The sequence below is a fragment of the Aspergillus ambiguus genome (genome assembly GCF_047715705.1).
Source record: "Aspergillus ambiguus strain CBS 117.58 unplaced genomic scaffold BDV59scaffold_1, whole genome shotgun sequence".
Taxonomy (NCBI): Eukaryota; Fungi; Ascomycota; class Eurotiomycetes; order Eurotiales; family Aspergillaceae; genus Aspergillus; species Aspergillus ambiguus.
In genome coordinates this window covers 198,829-214,003 of record NW_027395514.1, presented here as the reverse complement: position 1 = coordinate 214,003, position 15,175 = coordinate 198,829, and the positions used below count along the sequence as shown (strand labels likewise).

The following is a 15,175-nucleotide window of genomic DNA, read 5'->3' as shown; positions in this document are numbered from 1 at the left end:
CAACGGGGGCATAACGGGGGCGTAACGGGGCTCACCGCAATGGGTCAACCGCACCCCTGATGGCGCTATGATAACAACGTTGGCAGTGAAATGACCCCACCGACGATCAGGAGGAGAAAAGAGCCGATCAACCTCGTGGGATGATCCGCTCCCTGTTTCTCCTGAATGTTGTCGCAAAATATTCCGGGTGCAGCGTTTGCTGTGAAGCCTGTGGCTGCAGCAGAGAAGTTTAATTTGGTGCGTTTGTCGAGCATCCTGTGAAGGGGTCCATCCTCTGCGGTCGATGTTCTTATTGATCTATTGCTTACGAGGATCAACAGTAAGGAACTTGGTGTGTGATGTTTCTTTCGCATAGTAGATGATATGTAACTCTATCGTGTATAGATCAGGCATCTGATGGCGTGCGCCTCGCCAGTTATTACACACTGTCGTAATCGGCTGGTTCTGGTCTGTCCCTGTCAATCATTCCAGCCGGTGCTGCTGTCGCATGCGCGCTGCAAATGCCGCAGGATGTCGTTGATACGTATCAAACGACGGGCATCGTCCTGCTGACGATGCTGGGTGGGCTTTTCCGGAGATCTATGAACCCTTGCAGGCCGTCGAATTAGTGATGGACCTCACGTCCCCATCCATTTCAGCATCACCCGCAACAGCTCGCTGCGATGGACCGGTTTCGCAACGTAATCGTTCATCCCCTTGGCCAAATACAGCTCCGCATCGCCCTTCAGTGCGTTCCCCGTCAGCGCGACGATCGGTACATCAGCATTGATGCGGCGGATACACGACGTCGCCTCCATTCCGTCCATTACAGGCATGCTGATGTCCATCAGCACGACGTTAAACGACAGCGGCGTCTGCTGGATCAGTCGCACCGCCTCAGCGCCATCCCACGCGGTATCAATGCGCTCGAACCCAAAACTCTTCAGCAGCTTCAACATTACCATATGGTTTACCAAATTGTCCTCAACTAGAAGTAAGTGTTTGCGCGGCGCGATCGCCCGGACCGCCGCCGCGACTTCTTCCACGTCCGACGACTGACACGACAGTGGACGCTCCAACTTCCCTGATGCACTAGGCTCCACGGCGCACATCGTCGTCGTGAACCAAAACACGCTCCCTGCGCCCGCCGGGTTCGGCCGATATCCCACTGTGCCGTCCATCAGCTCTGCTAAGCTCTTACAGATCGATAACCCCAGCCCCGTGCCTTGGTATTGCCGCATGCTGGCGTCGGCAAATCGCGTGAATGGCGTGAAAAGGGTGTTGATCGCGGTGTCGGGTACGCCGATGCCGGAGTCTGCGACTTCGGTCAGGATCCGGTAGGCGCGCGGGCCCTCCTTGTCGTCATTATCGCGGCGGTTTTCCTTCTCACTGTCGTCAATCGCCGTAAACGACACCGAAATCCGGACGTAGCCTTTCTCGGTGAACTTCACGGCGTTCCCGACCAGGTTCTGAAGTACCTGTCGGAAGCGCAAGGGGTCTCCCTGGAGATTAGACGGAAGGCCAGACGCAAACGAGCTTGTCAGTTCCACGGCAGGGCTCAGACCGGAGCGACAGTTGCGCGCGACGGCGTCAACGACCGACTCGACATTCACAATGTCGGAGTTGAGCGAAAACGACCCGGACGACAGCTTGGAGTAGTCCAAGACATCGTTGATCACCCGCAGCAGGATGGAGGTCGAATCCTCCATGATGGCGGCGTACTCACGCTGCTGGGGGGTCAGCTCGGTCCCCGTTAACATGGTCAGGGCCAGCAGCATGCCGTTCATGGGAGTGCGGATCTCATGGCTCATGTTCGCGAGGAAGTCGGTCTTCATTTTGGACGACTCCTCAAACGCGGCGATCATGCGAGCCTCGGCAGCCTTGCGCTCGGTAAGATCGCGCGTCACCTTCACGAAGCCGACATGCCGCCCGAACTGATAGACCGGAGTGATCATGACGTTCGCCCAGAATCGCGACCCATCCCGACGATACCGCCAGCCTTCGTCCTCCATCTTTCCCTCGCGCAGACACACAGCCAGTGCGCGACTGGGTTTGTTGGCGCGACGGTCCTCGGGGCTGTAGAAGACGGAAAAGTGTCGTCCAATGATCTCGGGGGCGGTGTAGCCCTTGAGAATGGCCGCTCCAGAGTTCCAGGTGACGATGTTGCCCTTCGTGTCCAGCATGAAGATGGCATAGTCCTTGACGGTGTCGACCAGGATCTTGTAGGTCTCGTTCACGTAGGAGTGCTGGTGGTCGGTCACATGGCGGTGGTCCATGGTGATGTTGTTGGCCTCGAGTACGACGTAGAGGAGCTTGGACTCGTCGAAGATGGGCATGACACGGAGGCGAAAGAAGGCCCCGATGTCGCCGCGGTGGATGTTCTCAACAGTTTGAACGTGTTTCGTGGTCATGGCGGCGCGCAGGGCGCCGTAAAGCGTGGCGATATCCGGGACGGGGATGGCCTCGGGAGGCACATCGCAAATGCAGGCGTGGAGTAGATCACCCCTGGACTGTTTGGAGAAGGCCAAATGACTGTTGGAGACCTCGACGATATTCCAAGTCGGGTCGAGAACGATGGTGGGAATGGGGGTATAGCGATAGATGCGACTGAGCGAGGGATGCTGGTCGTCGGCATTCTTCACGCCGACGCTCTCCACCTCGTGGGCGAGTTCTTTCAGACTCATCTCATCATCGGCTGGGGGAGTGGTCAACGCCGACGGCGGAACGGAATCCAGCATAATTCCCGTCGCGTGCAGGGACGGGCGATGGTTGGTGTGGCATTTGGGGGAGAGGGAAGAAGATAGATATATGGGCAGACGAAAGATGGGGCTGGAACGTGATGCACCCGTGGGTGAGCGGCCAACGACGTCATCACCGCCAGGCCCCCGTCCACGCTGCTTCTCTCCGTCTCCGTGGATATCTCGCTGCGACGCCTTGTTGGTCGGCTTGATCGCCCGGTCCGCGGGGCTGAGAGACCACTGGAACCGGATTTTTAATTTACACAGATTCTAGAGTAATCCATTGCGACCACGGTTGATTGGCCTGCGTTGTTGGATCCTCCCCGAGCTCGTCCATAGGGAACAGATGCCGCCAGAGATCCATGGAAGACTACTATTTTACACAGTCGTCCCCGACCACTCCCTGGTTCTCTACTTCCTCGACCATCTCGAACAGTGCTTCCGCCACCCCGTAGGAAAACGCGTACCCACCACCGCCAAATCCATACGCCGACAGCACCGTACGTGACCCTATCCGCTGGGAATCCAGACGGAACCCTCCATCGCGCCCCGGTCGAATCCCGACGATATGACTGAGCGACTCTTCCGGTGGATGTTCGGGCACCACGTGTGGCGCCAGCCGGTGCGCCCGAGCGATCTCATCGCGTGCAATCTCTGGGTCTGGTTCCGGAGATACATTGTCTCGTTGCTTGACGCCTCCCAACACCAATCCCTGGGACAGCGGTCGAGGGATGATGTAGGTGTACTCCTGCCCGTTCCGGAAGAACATGGTTCCCGTGAGGTCTGTCCGGTAGAAGACGTTCTGGCCGCGATCCGGGTAACACGCTTTATCCTGTACGTCGGCGAGATGCCGGCTGCCGAGACCGCTGGCATTGATGAAGATGGACGACTGGGGGAACATCACAAACAGCTCCTGGAGGGATTCGACTCGCTTGCGAATGAATCGCCCGCCCAATGCGCGGATTTCTCGCCCCAAGTATGGCATATGCAGCGTGGGGTCCGTGACAATAGCGTCGTACGACCATGCCGCGCAGAACTCAGGCGGGTATTCCCCGGGGCGAAGCTCGCGGAACTGTTTTCTCTTTAGCGTCGGCGTGTTGGGTGGGATCCGTAGGACACTTACATGGGAAAGGACTCTCCTTCCCCAGATCGAGGAATCCGGCCCAAGAGGCTGCTCCAGGTACTCCCGTCCGTGGACGATGCACACCCCAGAGTCCGGGTCGTCGGCCATCTTGCGTAAATGCCGATGAGTCCTCGCCTGTAGATAGCGTTGGTCCGGGGGGATCCCGCCTGCGGCATGCCAGGCGGCTCCAGCCCACGCGGAGGCATAGAAGATATCCTGATCCCCAGGCTGGAACTCGGCCACAAGGATGACGGAGAATCCGTTAAGCAGGAGCTGGCGGGCTGCGGCGCAGCCGATAATGCCGGCCCCTAGAATAATGACTGGCCGCTGAGGAAAGGGTAGAACTTCACAGGACGCCATGACTGGGGGATGAGGCCGATGAACTCGCGGCAACCAAAATATATAAAGTCTCCGAATGAAAACGGCCCGACGACGTAGGACGACCAGGGATAACCAGGCCTCGAGGCCTCGGGTTTTAACAACCGAAAGCCGTGTTGATTTCCATGCCTGTTATATAGTGTAGGGAGGAGTGCAGCAGAAGTGGAGAGCGCCCCTCCAGAGGATCAATCGTGCGCCGCGTGGATAATTCGCGGCAAGATAGTCAGTCGGCTCTACCCGCTGGGCGTGGAGGTTGGCGGGCCCTCCCGACAGAGAAGACGAGAATGATTCGACCAGAGTGGTGTGATGAGAAGATGGGGTGGGACGGGGATGGAGGAGTATCTAGTAATGAGTAGGGAGATGATGATATTGGGAATATATAAGGCGTGGTATTGGGGCCAACGACGTACAAAGGTGGGAGGATTTAATGTCCTAGCCAAAATTGAATTCCACGTACAATGGAACAAATAAGATAGATAAATTATATAAAATAAAATATATAGAACGAATATATTTCTCCAACATAGGGAAGAAAAGGGAAAACAGGAAAAGGAAAAAGAATGAAAAAAGATGTTGACGAGAGTGGGATTTGAACCCACGCCCCTTTCGAGACTGGAACCTTACTCCAGCGCTGTTATTGATGTTAGTGATGATTCGGATGGAGAAACTTCAGTAATGGTAAGACTAACCCTTGGACCGCTCGGCCATCTCGCCTTGGTGAAATGTGGCGGGGTATATTGAGTATATCAATGCATCTACCTATCTACAGTCACTCCTTACATCCCCCAGACATACCAGACTTGATCACTTCGACAACGTCCTCAACGGTAGTGCCCCTTGATCTCTCGCCCGGTTGTTCCAATCCCAGTACAGTGTCCTCAGCAACAATCCGGTACACTTCGGCCACCCCGTCGAAACTACTCCGGTCAGCGTTCGCATAAATCGACAATGCGCCTAATGGAACGCCAACTTACAGTCCCCGGTCAAACCCTCCCTCCTCTTCCATCATGGCACCAATCTGCTGCATCTCATTCACCCAGCGGTATGCTTTAGGCGGCATGCCAGTGACCCCCTTGTCGGCAACCTTTAGAGTGTCCGGGTTATGCCGCCTCATGTAGTCCCGGAGCTGTGGCAAGACGCCAATCTTCCCAGCAGTGACATAAGACTGGATGGCGATGGCGAAAAGTCCCTTGGTGGTGCTAGCGAAGCACATTTTGAGACCAGATGCTGCTCCGATGCGCTCACCCATGTGATCCATGTTGAGCTTCCCCGCGATATTCGTGTAAGGAAGCCTGGTTGGACCGGAAACGATAACGGACGGACAGTACCAACCCATGGGTGAACTGGGATTCTCGTAGGGAACTCCGCCGATGATGCCGCCGTCTATCAGAGTGATGTTAGGATTGGTCTCGCAAAGGGCCTGTACTTGGTTCGCGACCCCAGGCGATATGGCGTTGAGATCGACATAGTAGAGAGGGCGTTTCCGCGTATCGGTACTGCTAGGAATTTCATTCACCACCCGTTGCGCCGTAGCCAGTGCATCTCGCGGTGGGACAATAGAAAGCAAGCAATCCGAGAGCTCGGCTAGCACTCTTATAGAGGGTAGAAGCTCAATGCCATTGGACTGGGCTCTTTTTCGGGTGCGGTCACTAGATAATCCAGGCAGTTAGCATTTCCATATTTGTGCATCCCAGTCTCAAGGAGGAAGAAATCCTGCCTTCGGTCTTCCGCAAAGGTGACTACTCTATAACCCTGGCTGATGAGTAGTCGCCCGATCCCAAGTCCCATGTCACCAATGGACAGGATGCCAACGACGGGTGCAGTATGATCTCCCATTGTGACGAATTTTGTTGAATTCCTCAGTTGAGCTGAAACGACGACGAGGAGCTAAATATTTTCAAGTTATCGGGGAAAGTTTATTGGAAATGGTGTGAGACACACGGAAACTTGTTTCGCTAACAGTCGTGCGGGGAGACGGAAAATGCCGTCCCATGTACATACTGCGGAAGATGAACGCCCGATCATACGCTGGACCAGGAGCCATAAGCCACATAGGTCATCTAGAACATATCATGCTTTTAGCACGGATTGATTTGGAGAAGTTAAACGTTTGTCCCTATGAGCAAGCATATGTTTGAAAACTCCGACTTCATATTCTATGTACTCAAAAATTGCTTCTACTAAGGGGATGGCTACATACAGATGAGACAACCCAGAAGCACCACATTCCAGAAACAACTGTTACTCAAAAATGCGCTGTGGATTGGTAACAAACAGTTTGTGCCATATCTCATCATCGAGAATCCATTCACGGAGCTTCTTAATATGCCCGAGATCGTCTACTTCACGGAATCCCTCAATGTCATTGAGCCGCTGCTCATCCGTTTTCCCCTTGCGTGTAACGCCCAGCTGGGTGTGTGGCCAGTCTGTTCCAAACATAATCTGGTCCGGCCCGGCCTCGATGATTGCCTTGGCTGTGGTTTCAAGACTGTCAATTCCCGCGGGATTGCCATGGTAGAGGCGCTCAAAACCAGAGATCTTAACAAAGAGTCGCTTTTCCCGGATGAGGGAAAGCAGGACCTGGAAGTTGTCGGTCTTCTCGTCCCCAGGGAACGTGCTGCCGAAGTGATCTGCCACAATTTTGACTCGTGGGTCTAATCTGCGGATCATGTCGGCCATGGAAGCCCACGCAGGCAGGGGGCAGAAGATCCCGATGACCCAGCCGAGACGGGCCAAGCGATTAGCTAAAGCTTCGACCTTCTTAGAGATCTGCTGGCCACCCTTCTGTTCGCCATGGCCCCATGCCATTTCATGCATGCGAGCGCCACGAACACCTGCAGCATGCAGCGCGTCCAGCTCCGCATCAGTGATGTTATCGACGTCGATAGTTGCCAGCCCGCGCAGCTTGAAGCCAGGCATGCTGGTCTGCTTGCCCAGGGTGTCTATCAAGGCGGCTGGTGACGATCCTTGCATAGATGCATGGACAACCACAACACCGGTGCAACCTGTCACCGCCGTCGGGTAGTCCGCCATCGGCGCTGCCTTGGGCGTATACGAGCGTGGCGTTGCGTAGGGGAACTTCTCCGGATCAAAGACATGAATATGGGTGTCCCACGCACCATTCGGTACCAATGAACCGATCGTCATGATTTCCACCTGGTGTGTTTGATAGCAAGGTTGAACAGGGATATGTGTGCAGTGATCTTGACTGTGGGCGAGGCAATAACACCTACACACTGAAGAGACGACCTATATATCTAACGCAGCTTGTGTGGGGTTCGACTACCACGGAGCAAGGCGGGATTTGCTCTCCGATTCTATAAGCCCGGACGGAGTATGATTTCCCAGGGTCTCTCTATCCCCGCACTTACCCCGGATTCTTGGATGTAGATCCATTTGCCTTCGACTAATGATTACGCTATTGTATTCTTTGCGGGGCCCCAGAATCCGTGTATGTTCAGATGTTCTGTTCCTGTCCTCGTGTAGCGTCCCTTTGAAGGATTGCGGGAATGTGACGCAGGGAAAAGGAATAGCATTATATGTAGTAGGTCTCATCTTGAGCTGTCCTTTTGTACTTGAGCCAGTTTTTCTATGACTAGTCATCCTTACGCCCTTACGTGCTGCAACAGGTTTTGTCTTAATTCCCCAGTTACTGATCCCATCATGGGTATCTCACAGGAAATTGCGAACTTCCCACGGGAAATTGGCAAGGCCTTCTCACTGAACAGAAAACAGGCCCTGGTGTTCCTTACCTCCTGGTGGTGCTGGACACTTGGCTCCGCGCATTTTTACTTCCTCCCCTATACCCAGCCAGCGGTGGCTGAAACACTGGGAGTGGAAATGTCGAAGATTGCGGAAGCCAATACAACCACTATGTTGTCGCGATCCATCGGCGCCGCAATATTTGGAGTCCTTTCTGACCAGTATGGGCGAAGGATGCCTCTAGTTGTAGATCTTGTCTTGATGGGGGCTTTTACACTCGCCTCTGGGTTTGTGAATACTTATGGCCAATTCGTGGCCGTACGCTTTCTCTTCGGTCAGTACGCCCTCCGCTGCCTTATTTCACAAACGTGACCGGTTTAACCGTGACTCCAGGAATCACATACGGTGCCTTATATGGTGTCTCCATGGCCGCAGTTCTTGAAGCTGTTCCTCGAGAGTCCCGAGGTGTTGTCGCAGGCTTCACCCAACAGGGTTTTGGAGCAGGGAATATGATTGCATCTGGTCTTCATTTGGGAATGAGTGAGTTGTCTCCCTCTACAGTCGCATACAGTCTGACAAAAGGCCACACGGTAACCAATGCATGAACCCGTAGGCAAGTACGGTTGGCGGCCACTCTATTACCTGGGTGCGGGCCTTACGGTTACCGCAATTGGCCTGCGGATTATATGTCCCGATTACTACACAGGCAACGAGGCCACTGGAGAAAATGAGGCTAGTCTTCAGACACACGAAAGCGGCCAGGGAACCACCAGGACTACCGTATCGTTCTGGGTCAAGTTTCGCTATGCCATCACACATCACTGGCCGATCTTCATCTACTGCACCATCCTTACAGCGTGCTTCAACACACTGGGTCACGGCCACATGGATGTTTACCCTTCTTTCCTTGAAGCGCAGCGCGGTATAAGTATTCAACACGAGACCTATGTTACCGTCATCCTGCAATGTGGCGGTATTCTAGGTGGACTTGTAGGTGGATACCTGGCTCGATACAGCCCCAAATGGGTTCCTTTCGGGTTCGCCATTGCCCTAGCACCCTTACTCCCAGCCTTTATTCTCCCAAAAACGTGGCAGCATCTTGCAGTCGGCTCTTTCTTCTTTGAATTCTGCTATGGCGCTGCCATAGGGACAGTTGGCAACATATTACAAATGGTTTGCCCTCACCCAGGTATCCGTGGAGCCTTTGGTGGTGTTACCTACAACTTGGGCAATGCTATCTCCTCAGTTGCACCAACTATCGAAACAAGGCTGGGAGATGACATGCCTTTGAATAACGGAGATCCAAATTATGGGCGCATCATTCTTATACTTGTTGGAATAGTGAGTTGTCTCTCTTGGCACCTATAATTAGCTGGCTAAACCCTGCCACAGATGATCGGCCTACTGTCGCTCACTCTTGCCTGTATGCCTACTAAAAATATTAACCTGGAATGGGACTTGGAAGATCCCAACCAGCCAATTTCAGGTGGTGAGCAACCGGCCAAGGCCATTGACCAGTCTTGTGAAGTAGGACAAATGCCACTGGGAAAAAAGGATCAGCTTGGCACGGAACATATCGAAGTGAGCTCAGCACAGAAATGATTGTTTCTCGTTTAATATTGAATAACGATTTTTTTAAATGGACGGGCTTGTGCAATGGAAAATCCATGACTCCGATTTCTAATCTCTCAATAGTGAGTGTCTATGAATCTAAATGGTAGACTCAAATAGCCTCATCCCGCAAGAATATTGGCCAATCCATCTTGGGATATTAAAAATCCATATGTAACCCAGCCACCTTCGAGCAATTTGACTGACGCGCGGAGTTGTCTGCCCCGCAGAGGGGATGAGGAGATCTTGTAAGACTAACCCGCATTAGTTAAAGCTTGTGATGATTACTTATGATTTCTCGGTGCGTTCATCAAATTACCTAAACCCATGGCAACCGGCGCTTTTCATACAGCATGGTCCGAGCATGTCAGTTCTGCCGCAGGCGCAAGGTCAAATGTGATGGCGTAAAGCCTTCTTGCAGCACATGTCGCGGTAGCAACCGACCGTGTATCTATCATAACGGCCCGCAGAAGCAGCGTCCTTCTGCGGCCCTTATAAATTCCCTAAAGAAGGAGAAGACAGCACTGGAAGAGACTCTGAGTCTCCTGAAACGGGCGGACGATACCCAAAGACGTGCGTTGCTGGAGTCTATGACACTGGAGAATGGCCGAGTATTGCTGCCACAATCAGCAGTCATATCGACTACACAGTCTTCTCCAGAGCATGCTGCTGAACAAGAACAGCATCAGCAACTGAACCATCCTGGAATCGTGCCACTTGATTTGAGGGTGAGGGAAGCTGTCAATGGCGACACTGACGGCCACAATGACAACGATGGGGGCCACGACTATGCCATGTCTTCTAGCGACGAGGATGGCTTTAATATCACGGATCAGCCCCCGTCGATAAATGGAAGCCATCGCGCCAGCGACAGTATCTACAGCTCAACCTCCGTGATCCGCGTTAGCAGCCCGGCTCGAGCACTTGGTCTCGACGCGCCTAGCCATGAGCAGAGAGCAGCACTGGTAGAAGGGCTGCGGTACCGACTGATTGCAAATTCTGCAATGGAGAGACAGAGGGAGTACCGAATGCGCGCTTTGACAACTATACGGGGAATACCGGCGGAGCTGGCATTTCATCTTTTGGACCTTCACTGGAACAGACAACACCATACTTTTCTGCTGACATATCGACCGACCTTCATGCGAGAACTAGTAAATGGTGGGCCATACTGCTCAGACCTCTTACTATACGCTGTATTCGCTTGCGCATCCAAATTCTCTGAGCGCCTTGAAGTGCGCAGCGACCCGACGGACCCAGAAACAGCCGGGCAACAATTTTTTTCTCGGTGCGATCAGCTCTTGCAATGCGAAGGACTGCTCAGTCAGTCACAAATATCTACTGTTGTTGCGTTGCTCATGCTTGGATCGACATTCATTGCCAGGGGCAAGACTTCCAAGGGCTGGTTGTATACCGGCTATGCTCTGCGAATGGTGTACGACCTGGAGCTACATGTGGATTCGCAAGAGCTTACTGGCGAAAAGGCCGAGGAAATTGAGATTCGGCGGCGTGTATTTTGGGGTGCTTTCATCTGTGAGAAGCTTCAAAGCTTGTATCTTGGGCGTCCACCCACGATTCGCCTTCGAGATGCCCACGTTTCACTCGATTTTATGGACACTTTCGAAGAACTGGAACCGTGGGAGCCGTATAATGACCCTACGACCCCAGACGTGGGCCCAAAGGCGGTAGCTTCTCAAGTGTCGCCAGCGTATTCAGTGAGCGTCTTCCAACAGCTTTGCCTGCTGTCTAAGATCATGACGCGGATCCTCAACAAGATCTATTTTGTCGGAGCCACCGCGCGGAAGACGGTGAACGAAATCCGTCCTCTCGATGATGCGCTCGCATCCTGGTATAGTGATCTGCCAGCCCACTTGGCGTATGAGCCCTGGACAAAAGACGCTGCGGACGCAACTGTAATGGTCGCGCCGAACCGCATCATTCTGCTTACAACCTATCATTTTCTTGTTGTGCTGTTGCATCGTCCTTTTATCTCAATCTCAAGCAGTGATGTAGCTGCCAATAACACAGCATCCACCGACAGGAATGGTGTTGACGACGTTATCAAGCTGTCGGCGTACTCGTGGAAACGCTGTACAACTGCCGCTCGACATATCACTAGCCTGGCCCTCAGCTATCGATCCATTTACCCGCTGCGCAAATCAAACTACTTGCTGAGCTACGCTGTATATGTCGCCTGCACAATACACGTACTCAATACTGCGTCGGTTTCGGCGGGAAGCGACAAGAATACATATGCTGAGTCGTCCTCCTTACTAAGTGCAAGCTTGAGGTGTCTGGATGAACTGGCTGTGCCGAACTCGGGAGTTGCGGATACGGCACGCATAATAAGGAAACTCATGAGTGTCAAGGGAATCCAAGAGGCTTCAAGTGAGTTTTTCACCGCTTTATATAGGTTAAACACTTCATGCTGACAGTTCTTAATCTAGTGCCGGTGGAATTCCAGACCCCAGCGCCTCATCAGATGCCCGAAAACGTTTGGCAGTTTTCGCCTGGATACGATGACCTTGTACAGATGCAGCCTTTTCATGATATTGACCTTTCTGGGCAAGATTTGCTTTTCGGGTTTATGAATGAGAATATGTCTCTGGACACCTTTGGGATAGACAATGCGAACTTCTGAGAAAAGGTGATTACAGATGGCAGTTTGTATGGAATTACTGTTCAAGAAGTTGAAATAGTGTATTAGTCTTGAAATAGGTACCGCTATGGCACCAACTCACTCATATAATGCTTGCACTGCATTCTCCCCGTCAACTAGCTACTGCAACAGAGAGGGATCCTCTTTGACAACCTGGTCATAATAGGGCTGGAAAGCCAGCCACATTTTATTTGAATTCCCGCTCTTCTTATGCGCGAACTCAGCATGCTCATGATCAATGTACTTCTTCTCGAATCCGGGGCATACAGCAGCGTTGGCCATCATCTGCGCGTGGCAGCATCGGTCCAACGCGATGAACAGAAAGGCCGCCTCGTCCACCGTCCGGCCGCAAGTGATCATGCCATGATTCTGCAGGATCACACTCCGACAGGTGGGGCCCAACGCTTGGGCGATACGGTCACCCTCCTCGGCGGTTAGGACGGTTCCACCGTAGCGGGGATAAACGGCCAGGTCGTTGTAAAAGCGCAGTGCATCCTGGTAGAGCATCTCGATCGGACGACCGAAGCAGCTGAAGGCCTTTCCGTAGACGCTGTGAGCATGGCACGCTGCATTCAGATCTGGCCGCGCGCGATGGATGGCACTGTGGATGGCGAAGGCCGGCCCATTGATGGCGCTTTGCGCGCCGCCCGGAAGGACATTCCCATCTTCGCCGACGAGCACCAGATCACTGACACTGATCTGGGAGAAATGCGTTGAGAGCGGGTTGATCCAGAATTGGTCTGGGTTGCCCGGGTCACGCAGGGAGATGTGGCCTGCAACACCCTCGTCGAATCCCTGTTTGGCAAAGACTCGGAATGCGGCAGCCAGATGCTGCTTGAGGTATGTGCGGGCATCGTCGACGTTGTCGAAGGTTGGTGGGCTACGCAGCTTGACCTTGCCGTCTTTGTCGCCAAGGTAATGCACATCCTCGGTCCATGACGAGGATGGGCCGGGAACAGAGGCTTTTTTCTTGGCCGTCATACTGGTGTTTGAACCAGGGTGTGTAGATGTTTGTGTGATGGTGGATGACATGATCGATGTCCTGTGGAGTTGAAACAGGGTGAATTCGATATATTCCCTCTTGATAGAAGAATATTGTTTGTTAAGCTCCATTTATTTCATGGCTATCGGCATTTCCATACATCAGGTCAGTTGCCAGGCATAATGGAGGGGCGGGGTACGTCCTCCGTGGAAGATGCCATGTGTACTGTGATGGTTTCTAGATCGTCAAGTACGGGATGTTCCACTCCGCATTCGGCTTGCTTGAGCGGAGTAGAAATTCCGTCTTCTACAGCAAATCATCAAGGCATGTATGACTCCACATGAAGTGGACTGCCCCGCCTCTGAATGGGCTGCTCCTTCTAACTGCCATTTGCTAGAGATACATATGTCTTTGCATACGAAGTGCCACGCGATCAAACTGCGTTCACAATTTTCTCCTTAGAAGGACCGATATCAGCCAGATTTAAGCCATCGACATAATGAAGGCCGTTGGCATTAAGAATGGCAAAGGGAGCGCGGACGACTTCTTCATCGAAGATGTGCCAGACCCGGTGGCCAACGGTGACCATATCTTAGTGCGCATACATTCCTTTGGCCTAAATCGTATGGATATCATGCAGCGAGAAGACCGCTACCCATACCCTTTACTGCCTGAGTCCGGCAAAATCCTGGGCGTCGAGTTCAGTGGTATTGTGGAAGCGAAGGGCCCAGACTGTAAGTTGAATACCGTAGCAGTTATCTGTCCAGTGCTTTAATTCGTGCATTTTTGTTCACTAAGTGTGAATAGGCAAGTCGGATTTCCAAATTGGACAAAGATGCTTTGGTCTCGCATATGGAGGTGCCGTGAGTGAAGCTCTCTAGCTGCGTTTGATATCACGGTCGCTAACGGACGTGCATTGTGGTTAGTATGCTGAGAAGATCTCCGTGTCGGAAAGCATGCTTATGCATATGCCTGATGGTGTAAGTTTCGAAACAGCTGCTGGTTTTCCTGAAGTAAGTGCATCGCACGCGGGTCCTTGAATTCCCACTGACGCCCGGCAGACGTATTTCACTGCCGTTCAAGCAATTCATCTCATCGGAGACCTGCAACCAGGCCAGTCCGTTCTGATTCACGCGGGTTCTTCAGGAGTCGGACAAGCTGCTATCCAAGTAGCCCGGTGCGGCGGCGCGAGCCAGATTTTTGTGACTGCTGGCAGCGACACCAAGTGCGAATTGTGCAAATCTCTTGGAGCCGACTTCGCCATCAATTACCGGACGTGCGGGAAGAATGATTTTGCTGAGGTCATCCGTCAGGAGACCGGGGGTAAAGGGGTGAATCTGATCATTGATTTGGTCGGTCAATCATACTGGCATCGTACCACGGCAGCAGCAGCGATGGACTCCCGCATTGTGATTGTTGCGGCGATGAGTGGCGCTATTATTGAGAAATTCAGCTTGCGAGACTTGATGAACAAGCGCATTTGGTTGATGACGACGACACTTCGCACTCGTCCGGCCGAGTATCAGAGGAAACTGCGGGATGTTGTCGTGGAAAAGGCACTGCCGTATTTCTCTAGAGGAGAGATGAAGGTCACTGTCGATGAAGTATTTCCATGGGGGGAGGTCGGGAATGCGCACAAGAAGATGGAATCGAACAATCATGCTGGAAAGATCATCTGCAATGTTAGTGATGCATGAGGTTATCGTCAAGAACGGTGTCAGGGGATGTGTCAATAGCATATGCACTGTGCGACTGCAATCGATACCAAGACAGGAAGAACACGAAGTGACGAAATAATTCCCCATCAGAACATGCTCCGTATACTTTATCCATGCATCGTCCATTTACAATGGGGTGTTAACTATCTTAGGTGTCTTTCGGAGATTATGATCGGTGACACGCCGTGTATTTGTGGATCGTCTTGGCTGGGGATCTGGATAGATGCAACTACAGCGTAGGCAGCACTACTATGATAACAGTAGGGATTAATAGTATTATGTAGC

At 52.7% G+C, this 15,175-nt stretch overlaps 8 protein-coding genes and 1 non-coding gene across 9 annotated transcripts; 3 read left to right on the top strand and 6 right to left on the bottom strand.

Annotated features, from left to right (window-relative positions):
- Positions 1–425: 425 nt before the first annotated feature.
- fos-1 (sensor histidine kinase/response regulator Fos-1/TcsA) lies at positions 426–2,772 on the bottom strand. The gene has a single exon (XM_073687681.1). The coding sequence runs from the start codon at positions 2,715–2,717 to the stop codon at positions 618–620; it is 2,100 nt and encodes a 699-aa protein (XP_073552914.1). The 5' UTR covers positions 2,718–2,772; the 3' UTR covers positions 426–617.
- Positions 2,773–2,903: 131 nt separating this feature from the next.
- On the bottom strand, positions 2,904–4,564 carry BDV59DRAFT_727 (FAD-dependent oxidoreductase). The gene has a single exon (XM_073696981.1). It carries the CDS (start codon positions 4,198–4,200, stop codon positions 3,091–3,093), a length of 1,110 nt encoding a protein of 369 aa, XP_073552913.1. The 5' UTR covers positions 4,201–4,564; the 3' UTR covers positions 2,904–3,090.
- Positions 4,552–6,153, bottom strand: BDV59DRAFT_705 (6-phosphogluconate dehydrogenase). Its single transcript, XM_073696945.1, has 4 exons — positions 5,936–6,153; positions 5,193–5,867; positions 4,908–5,135; positions 4,552–4,849 (listed from the first exon to the last, which is right to left on the bottom strand). Exons 1-3 carry the CDS (start codon positions 6,052–6,054, stop codon positions 4,988–4,990), a joined length of 942 nt encoding a protein of 313 aa, XP_073552912.1. The 5' UTR covers positions 6,055–6,153; the 3' UTR covers positions 4,552–4,849; positions 4,908–4,987.
- On the bottom strand, positions 4,793–4,932 carry BDV59DRAFT_t1. The gene has a single exon. It is a non-coding gene; the product is annotated as a tRNA-Gly (tRNA).
- A 221-nt stretch (positions 6,154–6,374) lies between the features above and the next one.
- On the bottom strand, positions 6,375–7,594 carry BDV59DRAFT_166284 (amidohydrolase 2). Its single transcript, XM_073687680.1, has one exon. The coding sequence runs from the start codon at positions 7,363–7,365 to the stop codon at positions 6,460–6,462; it is 906 nt and encodes a 301-aa protein (XP_073552911.1). The 5' UTR covers positions 7,366–7,594; the 3' UTR covers positions 6,375–6,459.
- Positions 7,595–9,012: 1,418 nt separating this feature from the next.
- BDV59DRAFT_694 (uncharacterized protein) lies at positions 9,013–9,678 on the top strand. Its single transcript, XM_073696920.1, has 2 exons — positions 9,013–9,261; positions 9,313–9,678. Exons 1-2 carry the CDS (start codon positions 9,091–9,093, stop codon positions 9,520–9,522), a joined length of 381 nt encoding a protein of 126 aa, XP_073552910.1. The 5' UTR covers positions 9,013–9,090; the 3' UTR covers positions 9,523–9,678.
- Positions 9,679–9,762: 84 nt separating this feature from the next.
- On the top strand, positions 9,763–12,232 carry BDV59DRAFT_166282 (Zn(II)2Cys6 transcription factor). The gene is made up of 2 exons (XM_073687679.1): positions 9,763–11,919; positions 11,979–12,232. The coding sequence occupies exons 1-2, from the start codon at positions 9,885–9,887 to the stop codon at positions 12,170–12,172; spliced, it is 2,229 nt and encodes a 742-aa protein (XP_073552909.1). The 5' UTR covers positions 9,763–9,884; the 3' UTR covers positions 12,173–12,232.
- Positions 12,233–12,310: 78 nt separating this feature from the next.
- On the bottom strand, positions 12,311–13,171 carry BDV59DRAFT_197096 (class II aldolase/adducin family protein; the record flags this gene model as incomplete). Its single annotated transcript, XM_073692838.1, has 1 exon — positions 12,311–13,171. The coding sequence occupies one exon, from the start codon at positions 13,169–13,171 to the stop codon at positions 12,311–12,313; it is 861 nt and encodes a 286-aa protein (XP_073552908.1).
- A 429-nt stretch (positions 13,172–13,600) lies between these two features.
- Positions 13,601–14,928, top strand: BDV59DRAFT_206751 (NAD(P)H-quinone oxidoreductase). Its single transcript, XM_073694850.1, has 4 exons — positions 13,601–13,906; positions 13,980–14,035; positions 14,099–14,185; positions 14,234–14,928. Exons 1-4 carry the CDS (start codon positions 13,672–13,674, stop codon positions 14,867–14,869), a joined length of 1,014 nt encoding a protein of 337 aa, XP_073552907.1. The 5' UTR covers positions 13,601–13,671; the 3' UTR covers positions 14,870–14,928.
- The last annotated feature ends 247 nt before the right edge of the window (positions 14,929–15,175 follow it).

Excerpts from the sequence above, each read along its gene's own strand:
- BDV59DRAFT_694 (XM_073696920.1), top strand. The coding sequence starts at position 9,091 with ATGGTTTGCCCTCACCCAGGTATCCGTGGAGCCTTTGGTGGTGTTACC. Across the intron at positions 9,262-9,312 it reads TTCTTATACTTGTTGGAATA|ATGATCGGCCTACTGTCGCT; the intron begins GTGAGTTGTCTC and ends ACCCTGCCACAG.
- BDV59DRAFT_705 (XM_073696945.1), bottom strand. The coding sequence starts at position 6,054 with ATGGGAGATCATACTGCACCCGTCGTTGGCATCCTGTCCATTGGTGAC. Across the intron at positions 5,868-5,935 it reads ACCTTTGCGGAAGACCGAAG|TGACCGCACCCGAAAAAGAG; the intron begins GCAGGATTTCTT and ends TGGATTATCTAG. Across the intron at positions 5,136-5,192 it reads GGAGGGTTTGACCGGGGACT|TTTCGACGGGGTGGCCGAAG; the intron begins GTAAGTTGGCGT and ends TGACCGGAGTAG.
- fos-1 (XM_073687681.1), bottom strand. The coding sequence starts at position 2,717 with ATGCTGGATTCCGTTCCGCCGTCGGCGTTGACCACTCCCCCAGCCGAT.
- BDV59DRAFT_166284 (XM_073687680.1), bottom strand. The coding sequence starts at position 7,365 with ATGACGATCGGTTCATTGGTACCGAATGGTGCGTGGGACACCCATATT.
- BDV59DRAFT_166282 (XM_073687679.1), top strand. The coding sequence starts at position 9,885 with ATGGTCCGAGCATGTCAGTTCTGCCGCAGGCGCAAGGTCAAATGTGAT. Across the intron at positions 11,920-11,978 it reads GGGAATCCAAGAGGCTTCAA|TGCCGGTGGAATTCCAGACC; the intron begins GTGAGTTTTTCA and ends TTCTTAATCTAG.
- BDV59DRAFT_206751 (XM_073694850.1), top strand. The coding sequence starts at position 13,672 with ATGAAGGCCGTTGGCATTAAGAATGGCAAAGGGAGCGCGGACGACTTC. Across the intron at positions 13,907-13,979 it reads GGAAGCGAAGGGCCCAGACT|GCAAGTCGGATTTCCAAATT; the intron begins GTAAGTTGAATA and ends AAGTGTGAATAG. Across the intron at positions 14,186-14,233 it reads CAGCTGCTGGTTTTCCTGAA|ACGTATTTCACTGCCGTTCA; the intron begins GTAAGTGCATCG and ends GACGCCCGGCAG.
- BDV59DRAFT_727 (XM_073696981.1), bottom strand. The coding sequence starts at position 4,200 with ATGGCGTCCTGTGAAGTTCTACCCTTTCCTCAGCGGCCAGTCATTATT.